The 20,934-nt window shown below is 37.8% G+C and overlaps 4 protein-coding genes across 4 annotated transcripts; 1 reads left to right on the top strand and 3 right to left on the bottom strand.

The window, feature by feature from the left end:
- The first annotated feature begins 6,208 nt into the window (after nt 1–6,208).
- LOC149014886 (protein DMR6-LIKE OXYGENASE 2-like) lies at nt 6,209–7,890 on the top strand. The gene is made up of 3 exons (XM_089155649.1): nt 6,209–6,819; nt 6,891–7,218; nt 7,307–7,890. The coding sequence occupies exons 1-3, from the start codon at nt 6,320–6,322 to the stop codon at nt 7,568–7,570; spliced, it is 1,092 nt and encodes a 363-aa protein (XP_089011775.1). The 5' UTR covers nt 6,209–6,319; the 3' UTR covers nt 7,571–7,890.
- A 1,837-nt stretch (nt 7,891–9,727) lies between these two features.
- LOC149014885 (methyl jasmonate esterase 1-like) lies at nt 9,728–10,878 on the bottom strand. The gene is made up of 3 exons (XM_089156244.1): nt 10,492–10,878; nt 10,235–10,369; nt 9,728–10,155 (listed from the first exon to the last, which is right to left on the bottom strand). Exons 1-3 carry the CDS (start codon nt 10,867–10,869, stop codon nt 9,868–9,870), a joined length of 801 nt encoding a protein of 266 aa, XP_089012370.1. The 5' UTR covers nt 10,870–10,878; the 3' UTR covers nt 9,728–9,867.
- A 1,353-nt stretch (nt 10,879–12,231) lies between these two features.
- On the bottom strand, nt 12,232–15,762 carry LOC149014884 (protein DMR6-LIKE OXYGENASE 1-like). The gene is made up of 3 exons (XM_089157019.1): nt 15,096–15,762; nt 13,071–13,398; nt 12,232–12,983 (listed from the first exon to the last, which is right to left on the bottom strand). Exons 1-3 carry the CDS (start codon nt 15,578–15,580, stop codon nt 12,726–12,728), a joined length of 1,071 nt encoding a protein of 356 aa, XP_089013145.1. The 5' UTR covers nt 15,581–15,762; the 3' UTR covers nt 12,232–12,725.
- A 428-nt stretch (nt 15,763–16,190) lies between these two features.
- Nucleotides 16,191–18,155, bottom strand: LOC149014883 (protein LATERAL BRANCHING OXIDOREDUCTASE 1-like). The gene is made up of 3 exons (XM_089155697.1): nt 17,309–18,155; nt 16,868–17,195; nt 16,191–16,788 (listed from the first exon to the last, which is right to left on the bottom strand). Exons 1-3 carry the CDS (start codon nt 17,800–17,802, stop codon nt 16,528–16,530), a joined length of 1,083 nt encoding a protein of 360 aa, XP_089011823.1. The 5' UTR covers nt 17,803–18,155; the 3' UTR covers nt 16,191–16,527.
- Between the last annotated feature and the right edge of the window lie 2,779 nt (nt 18,156–20,934).

The raw sequence follows: 20,934 nt of genomic DNA, 5'->3' as shown, positions 1-20,934 counted from the left end.
AATTGTCTTGATGCATATGCGATGACCTTTCCATGTTGCACAAGCACACAAATCAATTCATTTCTTGATGCACCGCTATATATAACAAATCCTCCAGTTCCATATGGCAACTTAAGACAGGTATAGTTACTCATCTTCGCCTCAGCTCTTTGCAACTTGCTCACGTTCATCTACCCAACAAAGCTGACTCCTTTTCTAGTGTGTCGAATCAATGGCATTGCAATTTTAGAGAATCCTTCAATGAAGCTCCTGTAATAACCAGTTAGTCCCAGAAAACTCCTTATTCCAGTCACATTAGTTGGTCTGGCCCAATCCATGATAGTTTGGACTTTACTGGAATCCATCATAATACCTTCAGCAGAGATCATATGTCCTAAGACATAACCCTGTCAAGCTAAAATTCACACTTCTTCAATTTTAGCATAAAACTTTTCATTTCTTAGAGTTTGTTAAACTTCTCTCAAATGCTCCTCATGTTCTTCATTACACTTTGAGGATAGCAACATATCATCAATTCTAGGCAATGAGTACTTGTTCTTGATAGTAACTATAATCCATGCACATTCTCAATGTCCCATCCTTTTCCTTCACAATTATGTTTGGGGCTCCCCAAGGAGATACACTTATCCAACAATTCTTGCAGTTGTTCTTTCAATTCTTTCAGTTCTTTTGGGGCCATTCTATATGATCTTTAGATTTTGGGGCTGTACAAGGGATAAGTTCAATAGCAAATTCCACTTCTCTTTTTATGGTGGTGCCCTAACAAGTATTCTGGAAAGACATCAGGAAATTCTTTCAACTGGTACTTTAGGTAAAGCCACCCCAATTACCTCTAAATCTTGCATAGAAGCTAAATACCCTTAGCATCCTTGCCTGAGCAATCTCTTGACTTGGATCGTTGAGATCATTCTTGTTGGAGAAGACTTTCTTTTCAATCCTGAGAATTGGATTTTAGGTTCCCCGACAAGTCTTAGTATCATCATCCCCTCATAACATAAAACACTGGCATGATCTACAAGTAGCCAGTCCATTCCAAGAATCACATCAAAATCTTTCACATTTAAAAGACTTCTAATCATCACCTTTCTTTTCTCTTTTTTTTTTTTTTTTTTGATCCCTCTACCTTCTCAATGCTTTCATATATTTGAGATCGATGCACCACATCGATATATGTTCTTAATTGATGAACATTCATAACTCTCTGTATCTTAGACCTAAGCCCTCGCTCAAACTGTTGAGCCTTCATTTCTTTAGTGCTTCTCATATGAGGTGCATATTTAGAGAGTTCCTCCAATTTGTCTTTCATAATTGATAACTGACATGAATTCAGATATCTTTCATAAAATACATTATTCATTCATCTTGAGAATGTACACTATTAAAGATACTCATTTTCAAATCTCGTCAATTTCGTTTCAGTTTTCGTCATAAGCCTAAGCGAATCATAGAGAATGTACACCTGTCCATACCACCAAAGTGGTTTCAGTCATACCACAGAAGTGGTTTCAGTCTCAAGGCACAAAGCCATGTACATCTCATAGATTGCTATTATTGGCTTAGACTCAGTCTTTCCACTTTACAGTCTAACCACAAGGGTTGTGCTTGTCAGCACGATGCCTTTTCATCCATGTCAGTCCAACATGTACACAGTTCTTCATATGAGAAATCATTCGTCATTATGTTTGCAACAAATATACATTTCAAACCAAAATGTAATCATGCATAGACAAAGTAATGTAAACTATTACTCAGCATGCAATCATAAGCTTAAATACAGAGTTCTTAAACTCATTCAGTTCCGTCATACAATCATTCATATCATCATCTCAGTCATTGAAGAATCATTCATCTATAAGATATAATATCTTAATACATTACTATCATCCATGCAAGTCACACTCCTTACATCATACACTACAGTCATATATATCTATTAGTGAAGATACAAACCTCATATCATACACTACACTCGTATATATGCACGAGTTCAGTCATAATATTCACAATTCGCCTCGGTGTTTCCAGAAATGTCATCACATCACAATTTAATATGACAAACATTCATCCTTCCTAATCACCATACCTTAACTCAACATTTACAAACATCCATTCTTTCCAATTTAGCCATCACAATCTATGACATTATATAGTCAATCCTTTCACTGGTTTTTTCATCTTTCTTTCACTAGTCAAATCCTCAATATTATCAGTCAAACAATTGGTCCTCCGATCAGTCCATTCACTTAATCAAAATTAACTTTCCCCAACTATAAGCCTTCTTCTCTTCATTTCTTATATCATCAGTCTTTCTAGTCTACAGAATCTACTGCTCTGATACCACCTCTGTCACGACCCCAGTTTTCATAGGCTTGGTGGGGCCCACATCATGTACATTCCACTAGGGCACGTGACAGTTCATTCCGTAAAAGAAACCTGTTTTTAACTAATAAAATCAGACTAAACATTCTTTAGCACAAACAAACAACCTGTCTGATAATTTGCCTCATAAACATATATATGTACACAGTCTAAAGTCCGGTTATATTTACATTTGACCTTTCAACAGTGTCTAGATCAATACATGCAGTCTCAAAGAAATATATACATTCACTGTCCAGTTATACAAACATCAAACGTAACGAAATGAATGAGATTACATTTTCAACTTTAAAAGCATTGACAAATGGCAACACCTTGCCTTTATCATGAATTTGAGTACCTGTCAACATTTACAATAATGAGCTTTGCGGCCCAGTAATCAATAAAGACAACCATGTAAGTAAGTCAGGCAATTTATCATGTATCAATCATCACATCACTGTCATCAAAATCATATAACATCATACATTCCAAACTTTCCTTTCTTTTTCCTTTTCCTGTTCATTTTTCTTTTTCTTTTCTTTTTCTTTTTTCCTTTTTCCTTTTCCCTTTTCTTTTACTTGCATTTCAGTTATCTGACATTATAGTCTTGAGCCTAGGCAAATCCAGAGGATGCACATATCTCTTCACCACCGAAGTGGCTTCTGTCTCTTCACCACCGAAGTGGCTTCGTCTCTTCACCACCGAAGTGGCTTCAGTCTCTTCACCACCGAAGTGGCTTCAGTCTCTTCACCACCGAAGTGGCTTCTGTCTCTTCACCACCGAAGTGGCTTCTAGGCACAAGGCCTTGTACACCTCGTGGATTGCCATCGGCACAGACTCAATATTTTCACTTTTCAGTCTTGCTTCATGCCTTCCCATTTGGGTACATAAGTACCAGGACTTACAGAAGCCATTACATTTTATTCCTTTTTCTTTTACTCTTTTCATCTTCAATTCCAGTATTGCATTACCATACTCTGCCAATTTCAAGATACATTTTTCATTTCAATCATCATTCAGTCTCATATGAGTAAAGCTGGACACAATTCCATACAATTCAATCATTTAAACATGAGAGCATGATATCATTCAATCTCATCTGAACACAGTTCATGTAGTTCCATCATTTAAATATGAGAGCATGATAATTTACATTTAACATGCATAATCATTCTTTCAAATGCATAATTAACAGTTCAAGAATGCTATCAACATTCCATTTCAAGCAGTTCAATCAAGTCATTGAGCTGTCATCCAATCCATGCATTTTCGCACAATACACATAAACATATATCATGCACTTTCCATAAATTGCATCAATGAATACATAAAATAGCTTTTATGTTATCATGTGCATGCTACATATCTATTAAAGGAAAACACCCACTTATCATACATAGGTTGGTCAATATTACTTACCTGTTTCGTGCGTGTCCTGACCTTGGTTCCATCATAATCCGCTCTCCCTGCATCTCGATCGATCAACGGCAATTACGAAAACGCAGGAGCCAACAGGAAAATTTTTCCCTTTTTATATTATTTTCTCTCTCCTCTTCATTTTCTCTCTCCTCCTTTCTTGTCTTTTTCCTCTCATTTCTCTCTCCTCTTTCTTTCCTCTCTCCTCTTTTATTTCTCTCTCCTCCCCACGGTTTGTCTCTCTCCTCTCTTGTCTTTTCTTCTCATTTTCTACTTTTCCTCCACTCCTTCTCTCTCCACTGCCTCTCCACTCCTCCTCTCTCCTTTCTCCTATTCATCTTCTACCTCTGCACTTCTCTATTTCGTCTCTCACCTTTCCTCTCCTCTTACTCCTCCTCTTTCCTCTTCTCCTTAACCTTCTAACCGTTTCTCCAAAATCTGAAATCCATTTCTCTTCTCTCTCTTCTCTTTCCCCTGTACGCTTCTCTTCTTCCCCACTTTCTTCACTCAACTTACCTCTATTTTCCTGCAACTTTTCTTATTCTCCACTTCAATCTTCTCTCTCCTCACTTCTCTAATCGCTTCTTCTCCCTCTATTAAACCTCCACCTCTCTCCTCCTTAATCCTCTTCTCTTTCCTCTCCTCTCTGCTATGCTATCCCTCTTCTCTCTCATGCTGCAACGCAGTCTTCATTCCAGTTTCCTCTTCTCTTTCTTCTCCTTTACTCCTTTATTAAAATCACAAAGGGCGGTGGGAAAGTGGGAGGTGTCACCTCCTCCCTCTTTCCCTCCACTCACCTCCATTGCCTTTTTCATACGGGTACACCTCACCCCCTTATTTCTCACATTTTACAAAAATAATAATATATATATTAATAATAATCTATTACATATATGATATATATATATATCCTTATTTCATGGGCTTCTTTATGGACTTGTGAGCCCACTCTTTTACTTACACATGACCCACTATGGGGTGCGAAAATTCATACCTCCGGGTTCAGAAATTTATGCTGATCATTTCGTCGTTTTCAGTTCAGTCTAATTCCACTGTTATGGGACCCACAAACGATGTCTGACCTCGATCACAATGACACGTTTGCTCACAATAATAAAATAATAGTAGAAAAAGATGCGGGGCATTACAGATGCCGCTTAAGTCCATACCTGTTTTTACTCATCATGGAGATTTTGTCTAGACTCCTAGGAGCCTTTAAGTCTGAAAAGGCTTTTCAAGGAATGAGAATTGCCAAGACAACTCTTGACATCTACATGTTTCATATGATGCTACTAGGACTTATAAATCACATACGATTGCCACATGTCTATTGAATTTTGGATCTAAATGTCCAATTAAGTACATGGATAGGGATTAGGCACTGCTCCAAGTAGCGAACGGCTTGATTTTAATATTGAAGCTTGAATTTAATCTTGACCGACATTTTTTGCATATGCAACAAATGCTCTTTAAGTGGCATTGACTCGGTTTGCTCTAGCTTTAAGTCGGACCATAGAATTGGTTCATTTTTAACCAAATAAACCATAACCATATAAAACGGCATGGTGCCATTATGTGCACTTGCAAAACGGCATTATGTCGTCTCACTTCTATGGTCACAGTAATGAAACGACATGGTGCTTTTTTATACACTTGCAAAACGGCACCATGCTGTTTCAGTTTTTTTCATTTTGGTTTGCATGGTTGAAAACAAACTGGTTTACGATTCAAGTTTAAGCTAGTAAACTGGCAATGCTCACTTAAAATCTGAATTTTTGCACATGCATGAAATCTATGGCCATAATTTAATCTAACACCTAACTTTAAATCTTGGTTGTTTGCTACTTGGAGCAGGGCCACGTAGGCATTGCTCTCAAGCAAAATCCCATGGATGGATGTGAAACATCCCCACGAAATCAATACTCAACAGGGTGGCGGCTCAGCATCCACCCTCTAGTGTTGGGCCCCATGGTCATTCTAATGCTATACTTGACCATGTACTAAAGATCATCCATGTGAGACTTGAATTCATATCATTTGCAACTCCAACCACAATAGTAGCAAGTCTGGATCGTCTCCCCTGACAGCTGTTGACTAGTATTTACAAGGGGTTCACTAGTTAGGTGATGAATTTTTTTTTTATAATATTTTATTACTTTTTACTTACAGGCCCCATGTAATTTGTGGTTGTAAAGCCGTTAGGGAGAGTTCCCCCTCCGGGATGATGATCCATACTCACTGGTAGCAGCCATCCTTCACCAACCTAAGGACGGCGTGTCAAATGGCTATTCTCATCTTCATCTGATGGATTTCATATGGAGTTGTTCTCTAATTTCACGTAAAGGAGGTGGTGATGAATGTGAATGGCATTGCAAAAATCAAAATCTGTCCAGAAACAGACCTTTTTTTATTTATTTTATAGAATATACAGACCTTTTAGAGCTTGTAAATCTTCTTTCTTCTCTGGTACAGCCTACATATCTATTTGCGAAGGTCAACGATGCAAGACCAACTGATTTCTGAGCTTGCTGTGTAGAAAATAATGATAACAGAGATGGATCAAATTGATCCAGCTTACATCCAAGACATCGATCATCGTCCTAAGCTCATGGGTTTGCAGGACGAAGGGATTCCACTGATCGATCTCTCACTCTTATTAGCTTCTCACTCTTTGGAAGCTTATTGCGTAGACAATCCACATTACATATCAGATCTGGTGGAGGAGATAAGTAGTGCATCCAAAAACTGGGGTTTTTTCCAGGTGATCAACCATGGCGTACCGTCCGATCTACGCCGGCGGATTGAGAAGGGAGCGAAGGAGTTCTTCGATTCGCCTCCCGAAGAGAAACGTAAGGTGAGGAGAGACGAACTTAATCCATTGGGTTATTACGAGAGCGAGCACACAAAGAATGTTAGAGACTGGAAAGAGGTCTTCGACTTCACCGTCGATGATCCTACCCTTATCCCACTTACTCCTGAACCCAACGATCGGCGACTTCGGCAGATCAAGAATCAGTGGCCAGATTATCCTCCAGATTTTAGGTATACATCTTTTCCTGTTTTGGTTGCCAATAACACCAAGCTGAAAATTGAATTGTGTGTGTAAAACGCAGGAATGTCTGTGAGGAATATTGTCGAGCAGTTGAGATGCTATCCTTTAAGCTACTGGAAATCATCTCACTGAGCTTAGGCTTACCTCCAAAACGGTTTAATGACTTCTTCAAAGACCAAACCAGCTTTGTCCGTCTCAATCATTACCCTCCTTGTCCTTCACCTCATCTGGCTCTCGGCGTTACCAGACACAAGGATGCGGTTGCCCTCACAGTTCTTGCACAAGACGCTGTAGGAGGCCTTGAAGTGAAGCGCAAGACTGATGGTGAGTGGATCAGAGTCAAGCCCATCCCAGATTCTTTTGTCATCAATATTGGCGACATCATTCAGGTAATTACATGAATAACAGATCATCATCTTTCTCTCCCCCCTGCCTTCAATAGCTAAATAGGATCTGGGTTTCATCCTTCAATAACAGGTCTGGAGCAATGACAGATATGAGAGTGTAGAGCATAGGGTAGTGGTAAACTCAGAGAGGGAGAGGTTTTCCATTCCATTCTTCTTCAACCCTTCACATTATGTGATGATAAAACCCTTGGAGGAACTGGTGGCTGAAGAGAAGCACTCTGCCATGTATAAGGAATACAACTGGGGAAAGTTCTTTGCTACAAAGAAGCTTAGCAATTTCATGAAGCTTGATGTGGAAAACATACAAGTTACTCACTTCAAGGTATCTGAATAAATTGAGTTTGGATCTTCTACCACCCTCACCCTAGGGATTCAAGATCCATGCTTCTTTCACTTCTCTTCATTACATATTAGGAGAAGGGGTCACTAGAATTTTATTTTTTATTTATTTGATCAGAACTCAGAAGTAAGCTCCACTCACCCTTAGTGTGTGATGAAGATGTATGACTGCAACAGAGACTTCTACCGTAATGGGTAGAAGACCGAAACTTAAATAAGTCTTAATATTCTTTTATTTTGTATCATGCAATCATTTATTTTCTAATGTCTCCAACAAGAGAAGGTGATATATTATTATTAGGCATAAATGAGAGGGTCGAGGTACAATGTTACACATTAAATGTGCAGCACTGTGCTGTTGACGGTCGAGATCAAATCTTAACTGAGATTTCGATCTCGACTGTCCATTTCAGCTTATGACACCTACTAAATGGACGGTTGATATTCAAATCTGGACCGTTGACAGCACATGTTACACATTAAATGCACAACATTCAAATTCAAGCATAAATGAGAATAGAGCACGCAATTGTCCAATAAACTTTTCTAAGCCACGGAATAGGGTTCTGCCCCATTCTGAAAACACTGTTTTCAATTATATATTGATCCATTAATATGATATATCATAAATCATAGAAAGAAAGATTAATTTATTCAATGAAGAAGCTTGTAGGGCCGAGTATAAATTCAACTTCAACAAAACTCCATCCATATTCAACTAAATTTTTTTACAAAATCTCTTGGCTTCTCAGCACAAATAAAGTGGAAGAAAAATGAAAACACGAAGTATTAGATAACTATCAAATCCCTAATTTTGTGATAATTTTTTTTGTTTAATTAATTTTCTATCATAAACTACTCAAATTAACCTCAAATCTTTTATATAAAAACTTATGAGAGACTTATAAATTCTTTGTAGCTCTCAATCTTCATATAATTCGTTAATTTTAATATTTGCAATGAAAGGCTTAAGAGTAATTTAGATAGTTCATGGTAGAATATTAGTTAGGCGAAAAAAATTATCATAAAAATTATAAAATTATAACTATTTTTTAAACCTAATCTATTCGAATAAACAAATTTAAAAATATCTTATCAAGTTTTTTTTTTTTTTAAATCTGACTAACTAGAAAATTTTCTCTTTTTTCAAATTGGCCATCATGCAGCTTCTTCTTTTATCAATCTCATGAGTGTCACATAAGTATCTTTAGTGGAGTTTTTGGAGAATGATATGTGTTTTTCTAAGATTCAACGATCGTATTCTTTCTAAGGGCCTGTTTGGTTACATGAGTTTGGAGATTTCAAATATCTAGAGATTTGAAATCTATAGATTTGAAATCTATAGAGTTATAATTTATAAAATTAGATGTTTGGTTGTGGAATGAAATATGTGGATTCATCCTAAAAAATTATTTTATCAACATGATTTTTGTGAATGTGCAAATGTATAGCTTTTTTGAAATCTCTTGATTTCACCCCTTACCCATAAATCTACAGATTCACGTTTTTAGTGTAAAAATGTGAATCTCTAGATTCATGAAATCTAGAGATTTTTACAACCAAACAGGTATAATTCTCAGATTCATGAATCCAGAGATTTGAAATCTCTGGATTCATGTAACCAAACATGCCCTAAAGGATTCGAGTGTCACCTTCCAAAAATAATAGAAAAGCACTCATCTTGCTACAAACAAAGATTCATAAATCTCATAAATCAATGGTAGTTTTGGGATGACAATTGTTGATGATTCATTGGGCTATGCTGAGGTACGTTGTCTAAGATCTTCTCTAGGAGTCCGGATCAGAGACCCCGAAGCTTCCTGACCACAAAAACCAGTGGGCCCCACAGTAAAAAACACATTTTGAAAAAATAAAAAAATAAAAAACTTTTTTCCAGTGGGACCCACTGGTTTTTTGTGGTAAAAAAGCGATGGGGGAGCACTCTGTGCTTCCCTGACGGGGAGATGATCTTGATTCCTTTTCTAGATCAAAGTTCAAACTAGTGTGCTTGTAGGCTAAGTAATTTAACTTGAGTACTGCGCATTTAATTCGCAATATTGAGTTGTGTATGGACATGATTGAAACCTCGACCAACCATTTTGCATTTTTATTTGTTCAAAAAAAAATAAAAAATAAAAAAAAGGGAATGAGTGGTCCATCCTCATTCAATAATTGCGCTGGACTGAAACTGCATTACATCATTGATATATTGTCACTTTTATCTTACCAAAAGAAAATTTTATTGCCATTTTGGGACTTTTGAAACTGAAAAGCTTTTCTTAAAGTAGAAATTTAAGAATAACGGTCAGCCATGTCAAGAAGACAGTTGCAGAGCTCAAGCGGTTTACAAAGCATGACCATGTGGTCGGAACCGGGGAAGACCTTGACCTCCGTCACCGGGTTATCATGAATTATCCTCCGCTGAGAATCCTCGTCCAGCACCTTATCTTCCTGGCACACTATGTATACGCGGCAGACCGATCCGTATTTCTCCATGGACAGCGTCGCTTCCTTGAGAGTTTCTCGATGATCGCCAAACAAACTCATGGGTCTCACCAGCATCTTTGCTAGTGTCAGATCCTGATACCCACAAAGCAGATTAACTGTTAAATCCTAAACATTCTGCAAATCATCATGCTTTAATTGCATCAGTGGTTACCTCTGGAGGGCAGAGCTGATAGAGCTTGGTGGCCAAGAACTCCGGTCCAAACAAGATTGCAGTTGGTGCTTTGTGGGTTCCTTCATCAACCGAATTCTGTGTATCCATTGAATTTGAACCCACTCTTTTTTGGTACTGTAAATCGAAAAATAATAATAAGAAAAATCACCTCTTATCTCTGTCTCAATTAGCTACATACTGCCTACATCTGCTTGACGAAATGATTACTTTCGTGAGAGTGTAAGTGGTGGATTTACCTCTTCACTAATATTGGGAAAAGAGAAGTTTGAACTGGGCATCAGAGCAGAGGTGAAAACAGAGACGGAAATCTTGTGAGGGAACTTCTCCATGGCTGCTGAGATGCTTAGTCCACCAAAGCTGTGACCCACAAGTATTACCTTATCGTTTGGAGGAAGGGAAGCCATTACTTCCATCAGTGGCTGGAAGTAGTCTAAGATGGAATGGATCTCCTCATTTGGCTTTGAATTGATCCCTGAAGCAGCTAGATCAGGAGCAGTGACTCTGTGACCTGCTGACCGCAGCAGCGTCGCAAGCTTGTACCAACACCAAGCTCCATGACAAGCTCCATGCACTAGCACGAAATGATACTTCCTTCCTCCCTTGCTTTCCATCATGAAATCTTGTTTCTGTGGATGTCCTTGTGGTACAATAGTTGCAGCCTCATATATAGGTGTTTGGCTACAGCAGCAATGAACTGCCTACGATCAAGATCTAAGGTGATAGTTGAGATTGAATCTTGACCGCCCATTTTGTTTGTTTTTCTTTTTTTTTTTAATTTCAGTGATATAATTCAAAAAGTGGAAGAAAAAAAAAAAAAATTTGATCAGAGACATGACTTCTTGGTTTGGAATTGTCGCTTCACATCTTGTCTCTTTAATTTGGTTAAAGATATCTTCTATTTGAATTCAAATTGTTCATTCAGAGATGTTGAGGAGTCCATGTGTAATTGATATTGTAAACACCCACAATGACTCCATTAACATGAATTCATGTCATTCAACCAAACATGAGATCAATAAGGGAGTTAGCTTCTGTTAGGATTGAAATGACATGATAGAAAGAAGAAAATTGTAAAATACAAAAAAAAAATTATGTGAGAAACCTTCAAGGGGAAGAAAACCCACTGCCAATCAATTCACTAATTTTTGCAAAGTAGAAAAAACCAAGTACAATGGAGGAACGTAACATATTTATAAATAAAAAAAACTCTAAATTGAGATATAATCAACACCGTCTATATCTTGGGGTTATCTGGGCCGTTGGATGACCACATACATATAGCTTCCTCAAAATGTTGACCTTATACAATAAGATGAGAAAATAATTGAAATGTGTAGGGAAGGAAGAGGGAGAAGAGAGATATTATTGGATAAGTGTTTCTTATTGGTAAACTTTATTCTATAAGTATTGTATTATGAACTTGAAGTGGATGCTTTTTTGGCATAGTATGGCAATCATAGGCCTAATAAGTACAAAAAAAGTTTTAAGTTCGAATCTTTGACTTTCCACACCTCGGCCTGCTTATGAGTCCCTAATCACAAAAAATCAAAAAAAGTCAACAAAATTCTCTTTTACATGGTTATATCACCCAATCTAAAAGAAAGAGGAGAAAAAATGAGTGTAGCAAAATACAACCTCACAAGTTTGTGTATCTATTTAGTGGTTGCTATAGCCTCTAGTTAGCTAGGATTAATAAAAAATTAAAATTTTTGTCAATGCAGGGTTGGTAGAGTAGTAAGATCCATATTTTTCAATGGAGATGTCTGGGGTTCGACCCTTGCCAAAAAATAAGATCCCTCTGAAGATGTAATCGAGGTGTGTGCAAGCTGACTCGGATGAACCTCGAAACCCAAAAAAAAAAAAAAAAACACATAACCTTTTGAAATACCATTGTATTTTAAATCTTTTCTAACTAAATATTATAGTGGATTATCTCTCTTGACGGAGAGAGCGTTACAATTACAAATTATGTCTCAACTGAGGTCAACTACTGTTGGAGGAGACATTATGCGGAGTTTACAAGTAAAAAAATAATAAAATATTTTAAAAAATAAATCCCATCATCTAATCTTGTCTGACCCCCTAAACTTCGTGGTCAACTATTGTCTAAATCCCATCACCTAATCCTGTTGACCCCCTATAATTCATGGTCAACTACTGTTGGAGGAAGATCCGGACTCACCAAACATGACACCATGAGAATAGTATTGGTTTTATACAATAAAAGATTAACAGAAAATGATGCTGGGTTTCTACCATTATCATTTGGGCATTCTCTTCCTGCTGGAGGAGATCTCTGTGCTTCAAGCATTGAATTCAAAAGAAGATCTTTGGGCTTCAAGTATGAGTTCAAATTTATTTATATTTATTTTGATAAAAGGTTCAGATTTATTATAAACTCACCAAACTAGCATATGCAGCCAACTCCAGAGAAATATATGAATAACGTCTAATGTGGTGTGGCGTTTATTCAGGTAACTTTGAAGTGAGTAACTTGGATGTTTTCGATTTCAAGCTTCTTGAAATCGCTTAGTTTTCTTCTACTGAAGAACTTTCCCCAGTTGTATTCTTGATACTTGGAGATGCCATCCTTTTCGACCAGCTCATCCAGAGGTTTGACTGTCACATAATGTGAAGGGTTGAAGAAGAACGGCATGGAGAATCTCTCCTTCTCAGTATTCACCACTACTCTGTGCTCTACACTCTCATACCTGTCGTTGCTCCAAACCTGCAAATTAAGATCCCAACTTCCCCATTAGCTATTTTACCATTAAAATCTTCAGCAAGGAAAGGAGGAGCTAGAGAACCTTAATACCTGCATGATGTCTCCAACATTGATAATGTAAGAATCAGGGATGGGTTTAACACCGACCCACTTGCCGTCTGCCTTTCGCCGGACCTCAAGACCTCCAACATTGTCCTGGGCAAGGACTGTAAGGGCACCTGAATCTTTGTGACGACCAACGCCAAGAGCAAGTTCAGGTGAAGGGCAAGGAGGGTAATGATTGATACGAGCAAAGCTGGTTTGGTCTTTGAAATAACCATTCAATCTTTTTGCAGGAAAGCCTAAGCTCAGTGACATGACTTCTAGCAGCTTATATGATAGTTTCTCCATGGCTTGGCAGTATTCTTCAAAAGCTTCCCTGTGTTAATTAAGGGCCTGTTTGGTTACACGAGTTTAGAGATTTCAAATCTATAGATTTCAAATCTATGGAGTTATAATTTATAAAATTAGATGTTTGGTTGTGGAATGAAATCTGTGGATCCATCTTAAAAAAACTATTTGATCGACGTAATTTTTGTGAATGTGCAAATGTATAGCTTTTTTGAAATCTCTGGATTTCATCATTTACCCATAAATCTAGAGATTCACGTTTTTAGTGTAAAAAGGTGAATCTTTAGATTTCATGAATCTAGAGATTTTTACAACCAAACGGGTATAATTCTTAGATTCATGAATCCAGAAATTTCAAATCTCTGGATTCATGTAACCAAACAGCCCTAAATGAATCTAGCGAATTCCATTAGGAAAATCTACTTCAGCTAGCAAATAGAAATCCTCAAGCTGATAATAGTTATTTCAAATGGAAAAATCAGTAGTTGCGTAGAGTAGAGATTCCGTCCTGATAGAAGACTGAAGTGATAATTCTCATAGTTGGATATCTAAGAAAAGGTCTACATCAACCAATAGTAATTTCAACCTCAAATTCAATCATTTATATGTTTTTATGATTTACTTCAATGTACCCAATGGTAATTTTGAATTTTTCGTATAATATTACTCTATGACAAACTCCAATTGTGCTGAAACTTGACATGTTAGTAAAAGACCTTAGGATTTGGTCATCCATAAAATTTCAAGAAGTTTCCCGTAGTGTAGAACTAGACAATCAACCACCGATCTTATTGTAATCGAAATGAATTCACTGGTAGTTGTTACTAAATGATTTGTACAGTTGTTATAGTTTGTTATATATTTTAAATTCTACTCTTGCAAATATCATACAACAAATGCATAGAAGAAGAATTGAATAAATAAGAAACTCTCATAGTTGTACAAATCACTAAGTAATAATAGATGGCAAGAAGCTCATCTCCATTCCACTTACTGCTTAGGTGCATCAAAATGAATCGATACTTTATATATTCATTCTACCACGTGAAAATTCAATATATGATGAAATTTTAAGGAGATATTGATCCCAAAGTCTCCTACTCACATGTCAAGTTTCAGTCCACTTAAAGTTAATCAATTAAAGCTAATCATATGATAAAATAAAATCATAAAAAAACTTCAAAAATACAAAATAAGGGTACATCCATTACATAAGATTGAATGAATTCTTGTTAATTAAAAATAATTAAAAATAATTAAAAAAAATGAAGAAGAAGAAGGAACATAAAATTCATGAACAAACATGAGAAGATATTGATATAATATATATAAAAGATAAATTACTAAACTTGAGGTTAAAACTTTAGACATGATATGAGATAAAAAAAAAATTGCAACTTTCTATTTTATTTATTTTTTATTTATTTTTAACATGACAGTGGAAGAGAGAATCTCTTCATCCATATGTGACCCTTGGGTTTTCGCAGCTAACTCTTAAATTATTGAAAACACACTTTTCAGGTTGAGTTCGTGGTCAAGCTTTTATAAAGAAAAATATCCTAACTTGAATGAAGATCAGAATCGGCCATATTAGAATAGACCGATCCAGACGAATGGAAGAACCACAAATTCTTCCAACTTTTGAAACCCTGATCCACTTATCTCAATCGGAAAACTAGGTTTCAAAAATCTTGAGTGATTCTGTGTTGAAAATGTTGAAAATACCTGAAATCCGAAGGGTAATCAGGCCACTGATTGTTCATCTTCCTCAGGCGATGATCATCAGGTTCATCAGTTAGCGGGATCACCATTGGATCATCGACGGTGAAATCGAAAACCTCCTTCCAGTCTCTCACATTCTTGGTGTGTTCAGAGTCGTAATAACCCAATGGATTCACCTCATCTCTCTTCACTCTGCGTTTCTCTTCCAGAGGCAGATCGAAGAACAATTTCGCCGCCGCTTCAACTCTCCTGCGCACTTCCACCGGCACGCCATGGTTGATCACTTGAAAGAAGCCCCAGTTCTTGCATGCACTCCCTATTTCCTTCACCAGATCAGAGATGGCCAAAAGTTCATCGGTGGATCCTTCAGGAGAGTGACAACAGTTCAAGATGGAAAGATCGATCAATGGAATCTCTCCGGCCTCGATCGCAGCGAGCTTTGGCCTCTGCTCTGCAGCTTGAATGAACTCTGGATCAATCTCACCCATTTCTCTACTAATCTCTATCTCTGCTTCACTCCAATTCTTAACAGATCTAGAAAGTGGGTCTTGGCTTGTTAGTCGTCACAATACAGTATGCGCTATGATGCTTTTCCTGCGTGGAGATTAGTCGTCGTTATCGTATACGATGAAACCTCCACTCAGTTCAGGCTCCACGTGTTAGAAATGGAATCTCATGATTCTCATCCAACGCCGATTCCACTAGAATCAACTCAAAGTGATTCATTCCGATTCTCAGATTTTTTTTTTTCTTTCTTTTTTCTTTCTTCCACTAGAATACATGTATACTAGAATACATATATACATTTACCCTTTACAAGTAAAGGATCCAAACAGTGGATTTCAAGGTTTGGGCGTTCGTTTAGAAGAAAAACACACAAAAATATCAATGACGTTGTGTGAATTCTAAGCATTCCACTTGTCAGGATAGAGCCTTCCTAGTTAGATAATCGGCTAAACAATTAGCCCATCTAGTAATAGAGCGAATCGATCATATAACATGTATTTTAAATGACTAGAATTTAATGAAATCCATGTAACATATATCTATCAGTGAGCACTACAAACACCACTAATCCATGCACACCACTGAAACAAAGCATAATTTGAGTTTATCTAAAGAAAAACTGAATTTTCACTTCAAGTTGGTTAGATGCACATATGGCATCTTGATCCATTGACAAATTAATGAAAACTAAGTGGCGAGCGACCATCTCCCAAAAAAAGAAAAATCCACATTCTATTTTATAGAAAATGACTAATGCAGATTCTCTTCAACACCGAAAGACACCCATGAATCTGGATGGCAGATTCTATACGATTGGTGAAACACTGAAAAACACTATAAAATTACACACTTCTTTGTTTATTTGATAATTAACCAGCCTCATCTTTTTTTTATTTAGTTACAGCAGATGGTTTGATAGATCTCCCTCTCATTCAGACACCTTGAAGTGAGTAATCTGGATATTTTCCGTACCAAGCTTCTTGAAATTGCTGAGCTTCCTCGTACTGAAGAACTTTCCCCAATTATAAGGCTTATACTTTGCAGGATTTTTGTCATCCACCAGTTCCTCCAAAGGCTTTACCATCATATAATGTGAAGGATTGAAGAAGAATGGAATGGAGAACCTCTCCTTCTCTGAGTTCACCACTACCCTGTGTTCCACGCTCTCATACCTGTCATTGCTCCAGACCTGCTTTGTTGAAATGCAAAAACCAAGTCATCTTTCAGCTTCAAATTAGAAATTTAAAATTTTGGAATCTGGGTTTTACCTGAATGATGTCTCCGACATTGATGATATAAGAATCTGGAATGGGTTTGACTCTAACCCACTCCCCATCACTCTTGCGCTTCACTTCCAGACCACCTACTTCGTCCTGTGCAAGGACGGTCAGAGCACCTGCATCCTTGTGCCGGCCAACACCGAGAGCGAGTTCAGGCGAAGGGCAAGCTGGGTAGTGATTCAGACGCAAGAAGCTTGTTTGGTCTTTAAAGAAGTCATGAAATCGTTTTGGAGACAAGCCTAAGCTCGATGAGATGAGTTCCATAAGCTTATAAGCAAGCTGCTCAGTTGCTCGACTGTATTCCTCACAGGCATCCCTGCATTACAAAGTTACAACCCAATTCAAAATTTCAATTGTTGGTATTGTTGGCTCAATCTGTCAAGCAAGAACAGCGCTAGATGATCAATTAAAATTGTAGATTAACAGTACCTTAAATCAGGAGGAAACTCAGGCCATTGATTGTTCATCTCCCGCACGCGATGATCGTCGGGCTCGTGCGAAACCGGAATCACGGTTGGATCAACGACGTTGAAATCAAAAACCTCCTTCCAGTCCCTGACATTCTTGGTGTGCTCCGTATCGTAATAACCCAATGGATTGATCTCGTCTCTCCTCACCTTGCGTTTCTCTTCCAAAGGCAAATCAAAGAACTCCTTCGCCGCTCTCAGAAGCCTCTTTCGCAGATCAGAAGAGACGCCATGGTTGATCACTTGGAAGAACCCCCAGTCCTTGCAGGCATTTCCAATCTCCTTCACCAAACCCGATAGAACCTGTGAATTGTCATTGGAGAGAGAGAAATCCTCCAAAGAGTGAGAGCTCAACAGGGAGAGATCGATCAGTGGAACCCCTCCGGCCTCCAACCCAGTTAAGAATTTCGGCCGGTGCTCGATTTCTTGAATGAAAGCTGAATCGACTTCACCCATTTTTAATTATCTCTCTTTCTTTACTGGAATTGATACTCAGAAGTGGTAGAAACCACAGATTTATAGGTGAAGGGTGTAAAAGGCACCTGAGAGATTAAATCGGTGATCTCTCGCTGTTGTTACATTGAACCTAGACAGAATTTGATGTATAGTAGGATCCACATATTCAAATTGTCGTTATCTTTGGCGCTATACCTCGACAGAGTTCATGCCCTTCTTGAGTCACAATCAATACGATGTAATCACAAACGCCACTGCATTGACGGAAGTGAAGAAGATACAGTTTTTCCTATCCTCTGTCGGCGGCTTCGCTACTGTTCTTCGCCTTGTAAGACTACCGAGGATTTCAATTTGGAACCTAAACCCAATTGTGTCACTAATTCGTATCAGTATTCGTATTGGTATCCAATTGAATTTTTAAAATCAATGATTGACACCCTAGATAATATTTCATATAATTTTCAATTTCATAATTAACCGGGAAAGATCTTACCTGACGTAATCTGAATCCACGATAATCTGAATCCACGATCAACCAAAGCTCCACGATAGTAAGAAGATCTAAAACAAACAAAGAACTATTTTCCTGAGAGAGAGAGGAAGAGACGGAGAAATGTGAGCAGCCTTACAAATATATAACCTATATTTTGTAACAGCCCTCTAAAATGTAATTTTTCAAATTTACCCTTAGACCTTTAATTTATTAATATAATTAATAAATCCCAACGACACCTTTTATCTGGAGGAAATAGCCAGAAAGATTGATACCTACACCTGGAACCAATCACCAAAAGGAAAACGCCGTTTTCTCACCTACTCTTCAATTAATACTTGAAATCTGGAAGATTCTTCCTTGTATGGTTAGCAAATTTAACCCGAAAAGCTAGGTTGATTAGTGAGGAACAACTCGATTTCGTCTATAATAATTTCAGATGAAATGGGTTAAATCAGACTGTGTCTCAGCGATGACGCCTTCAAGAAGAAAATCAATTCAACTCATTATCAAATGCATTTTGTTTTAAAAATTTTTTTTCCTTTTTCCTGTAGATTTTGTATCTAACTTAGTGGGCACTGTCAATTTTGGACTTTGAGGGAATTTTGGAAATAATGATAAACGATATGGATCTCCCAATGGTTACAGAATCAAAACTTGGACCGGACTCGATTTGAACCCTTAGGACCTGTTGCAAATAAAATATTACTGAACCGGGTCCATCTTTGGTTCAGTCTTTGACCCCGGATTGAAGATGGCCTGACCTCACAATCGGTTAGGCCATTCTGGTCAAGTTCGGCCATCATGGTAGCGTAATGAGGAAAGAACCTTATGGTTCCAAAGATAAACACAATCCTAAGAAATTCGGGATATGTGATTGAGTTATATACGGTTACAAACTACCTTGAGGAGTGGGCAATCGTGTTGATCATGGAAAAAAACCCTAAAATCGGACGGCCACCAAAAAGGATCATGAATTAATTTGACGGCCAAGGAAGGAGGTTAATCCTATATAAACTAAAGCTTTATGCCCAACAGAGGTAACTCAATCGTTCCTCTTCCATTCTATTTCTCATTTAAGCTCTACAACTCGCCTTCGGAGGTGGCCTCCCCGACCCCGATCCAAGGGCTGAACAATGGTCAAGGACAGGGGGGGGGGGGACCCCCCCCACCCCCCCCCGCCCCCCCCCCGGCCCCCCCCCTCCCCCCCCCCTCCCCTTTCCCGCGCCCCCCCCCCCCCCCCCCCCCCCCCGCGGCGCCCCCCCCCCCGCCTCCCTGGGCCGGCCACGTCTAACTTTATTTTGCAGGTCATTCATCAACGATCCGAAGACTGAACAATTTTTGGATGCATCAGGACCATAATTAATTATAAGCCAAATGGGTTTATCCCTTTATTTTATTTTTTTTTTTTGGGTAAGAATTTATCCCCTTAATATCCAAATGCACGTAACTGTAGTCCAACACGCCTTAGATCATGAGATTAGAATGCTTCAAGGCCCTTAAAGGCCGAGACTGGGATGGAATGAATGGAAGGAAACACACTTATTTCAGGTCTAATAATTTGTGAGATCTTCTCAGGTTATACCTCACAATATTTGGTTCAGCTTTTCATCCTTGTGTCAAAGGCTCCTACACAATCAAAGTCTGTAAGCAATTTTTTACACAATCTTACCTCAAGCTACGTCTGTAAATTCCCTTGCATCGAGGCCTTATGTAAAATTAATTTAATCCTAAGTCAAAGAAATGCTCAATTCTTTTTTCCTTTCAACAATTTAGAGATATTGTAGAAAAAAATAATAGTGAGGAGGTTTCAGACACCCAGTAAACACAATATTTAGGAGTGTTATGGGTAAACCATTTATTGGTTCATATTGAGTCAACAGGTGGTTCAAGTATAACATAAGGTTGAACCGTCAATTAATTGGGATCTTAATCATAACCATCAATCTAAAGGCGTGCATCCGACGGTCCAAATAAGACTTGATCAATAAGAAAAATCTATAAAAAGGGAGTAAGCATAAGAAAATTGTATGACACTTCATTTTCACTAGACCCTGCAACTTTCCCGCTCTTAGCTCTTTCAAATCTAGGTTTCTCTTAAGCTCTAGTTCGATCTCGTCCAACTCCCTATTGACTTGATCATTAGAGATGGATCGCCAATAAAGATGATCGGCTCTATTTCTAATAAGCTCTCTCAATGAATTCGCAGGTGAACGTAAATTTGATCAGTTTGAGCTAGAACTGAATCATTTGGTGTGATCCGCGATCTGTAACCACGATAGATCCGACATCAAGGAGCACTACATCTTTCCACTTGCAATTAATAGTTCAAAGTTTTTCATTGTTAATCTGATAAATATCGTTGATCAAGTGGAAGTGAACAATCGAGATATGAGATTTTATAGCTAAAAAAAATTGATTCATAATTAATTGAAGAATTTTTCACATGTAACTCAACATAAATTACATGGCACTCACTAGCTAAATTACAAATTACACACTATTAGGTTTTCATTAAAGATTCGGTAACTTCTATGTGACAAATGACCATATTGCCCTCAATAAGTAAAATAACATAACTATACCCATTTAATACCTTTTGAGTTTTGATAATCAACCTTTAGGTGGGTGAAGGGATT

The sequence above is a fragment of the Hakea prostrata genome, chromosome 5 (assembly GCF_041222555.1).
Source record: "Hakea prostrata isolate BN-2017 chromosome 5, UWA_Hpros_2, whole genome shotgun sequence".
Classification (NCBI taxonomy): Eukaryota; Viridiplantae; Streptophyta; class Magnoliopsida; order Proteales; family Proteaceae; genus Hakea; species Hakea prostrata.
This window is presented reverse-complemented; position numbering and strand designations above follow the sequence as displayed.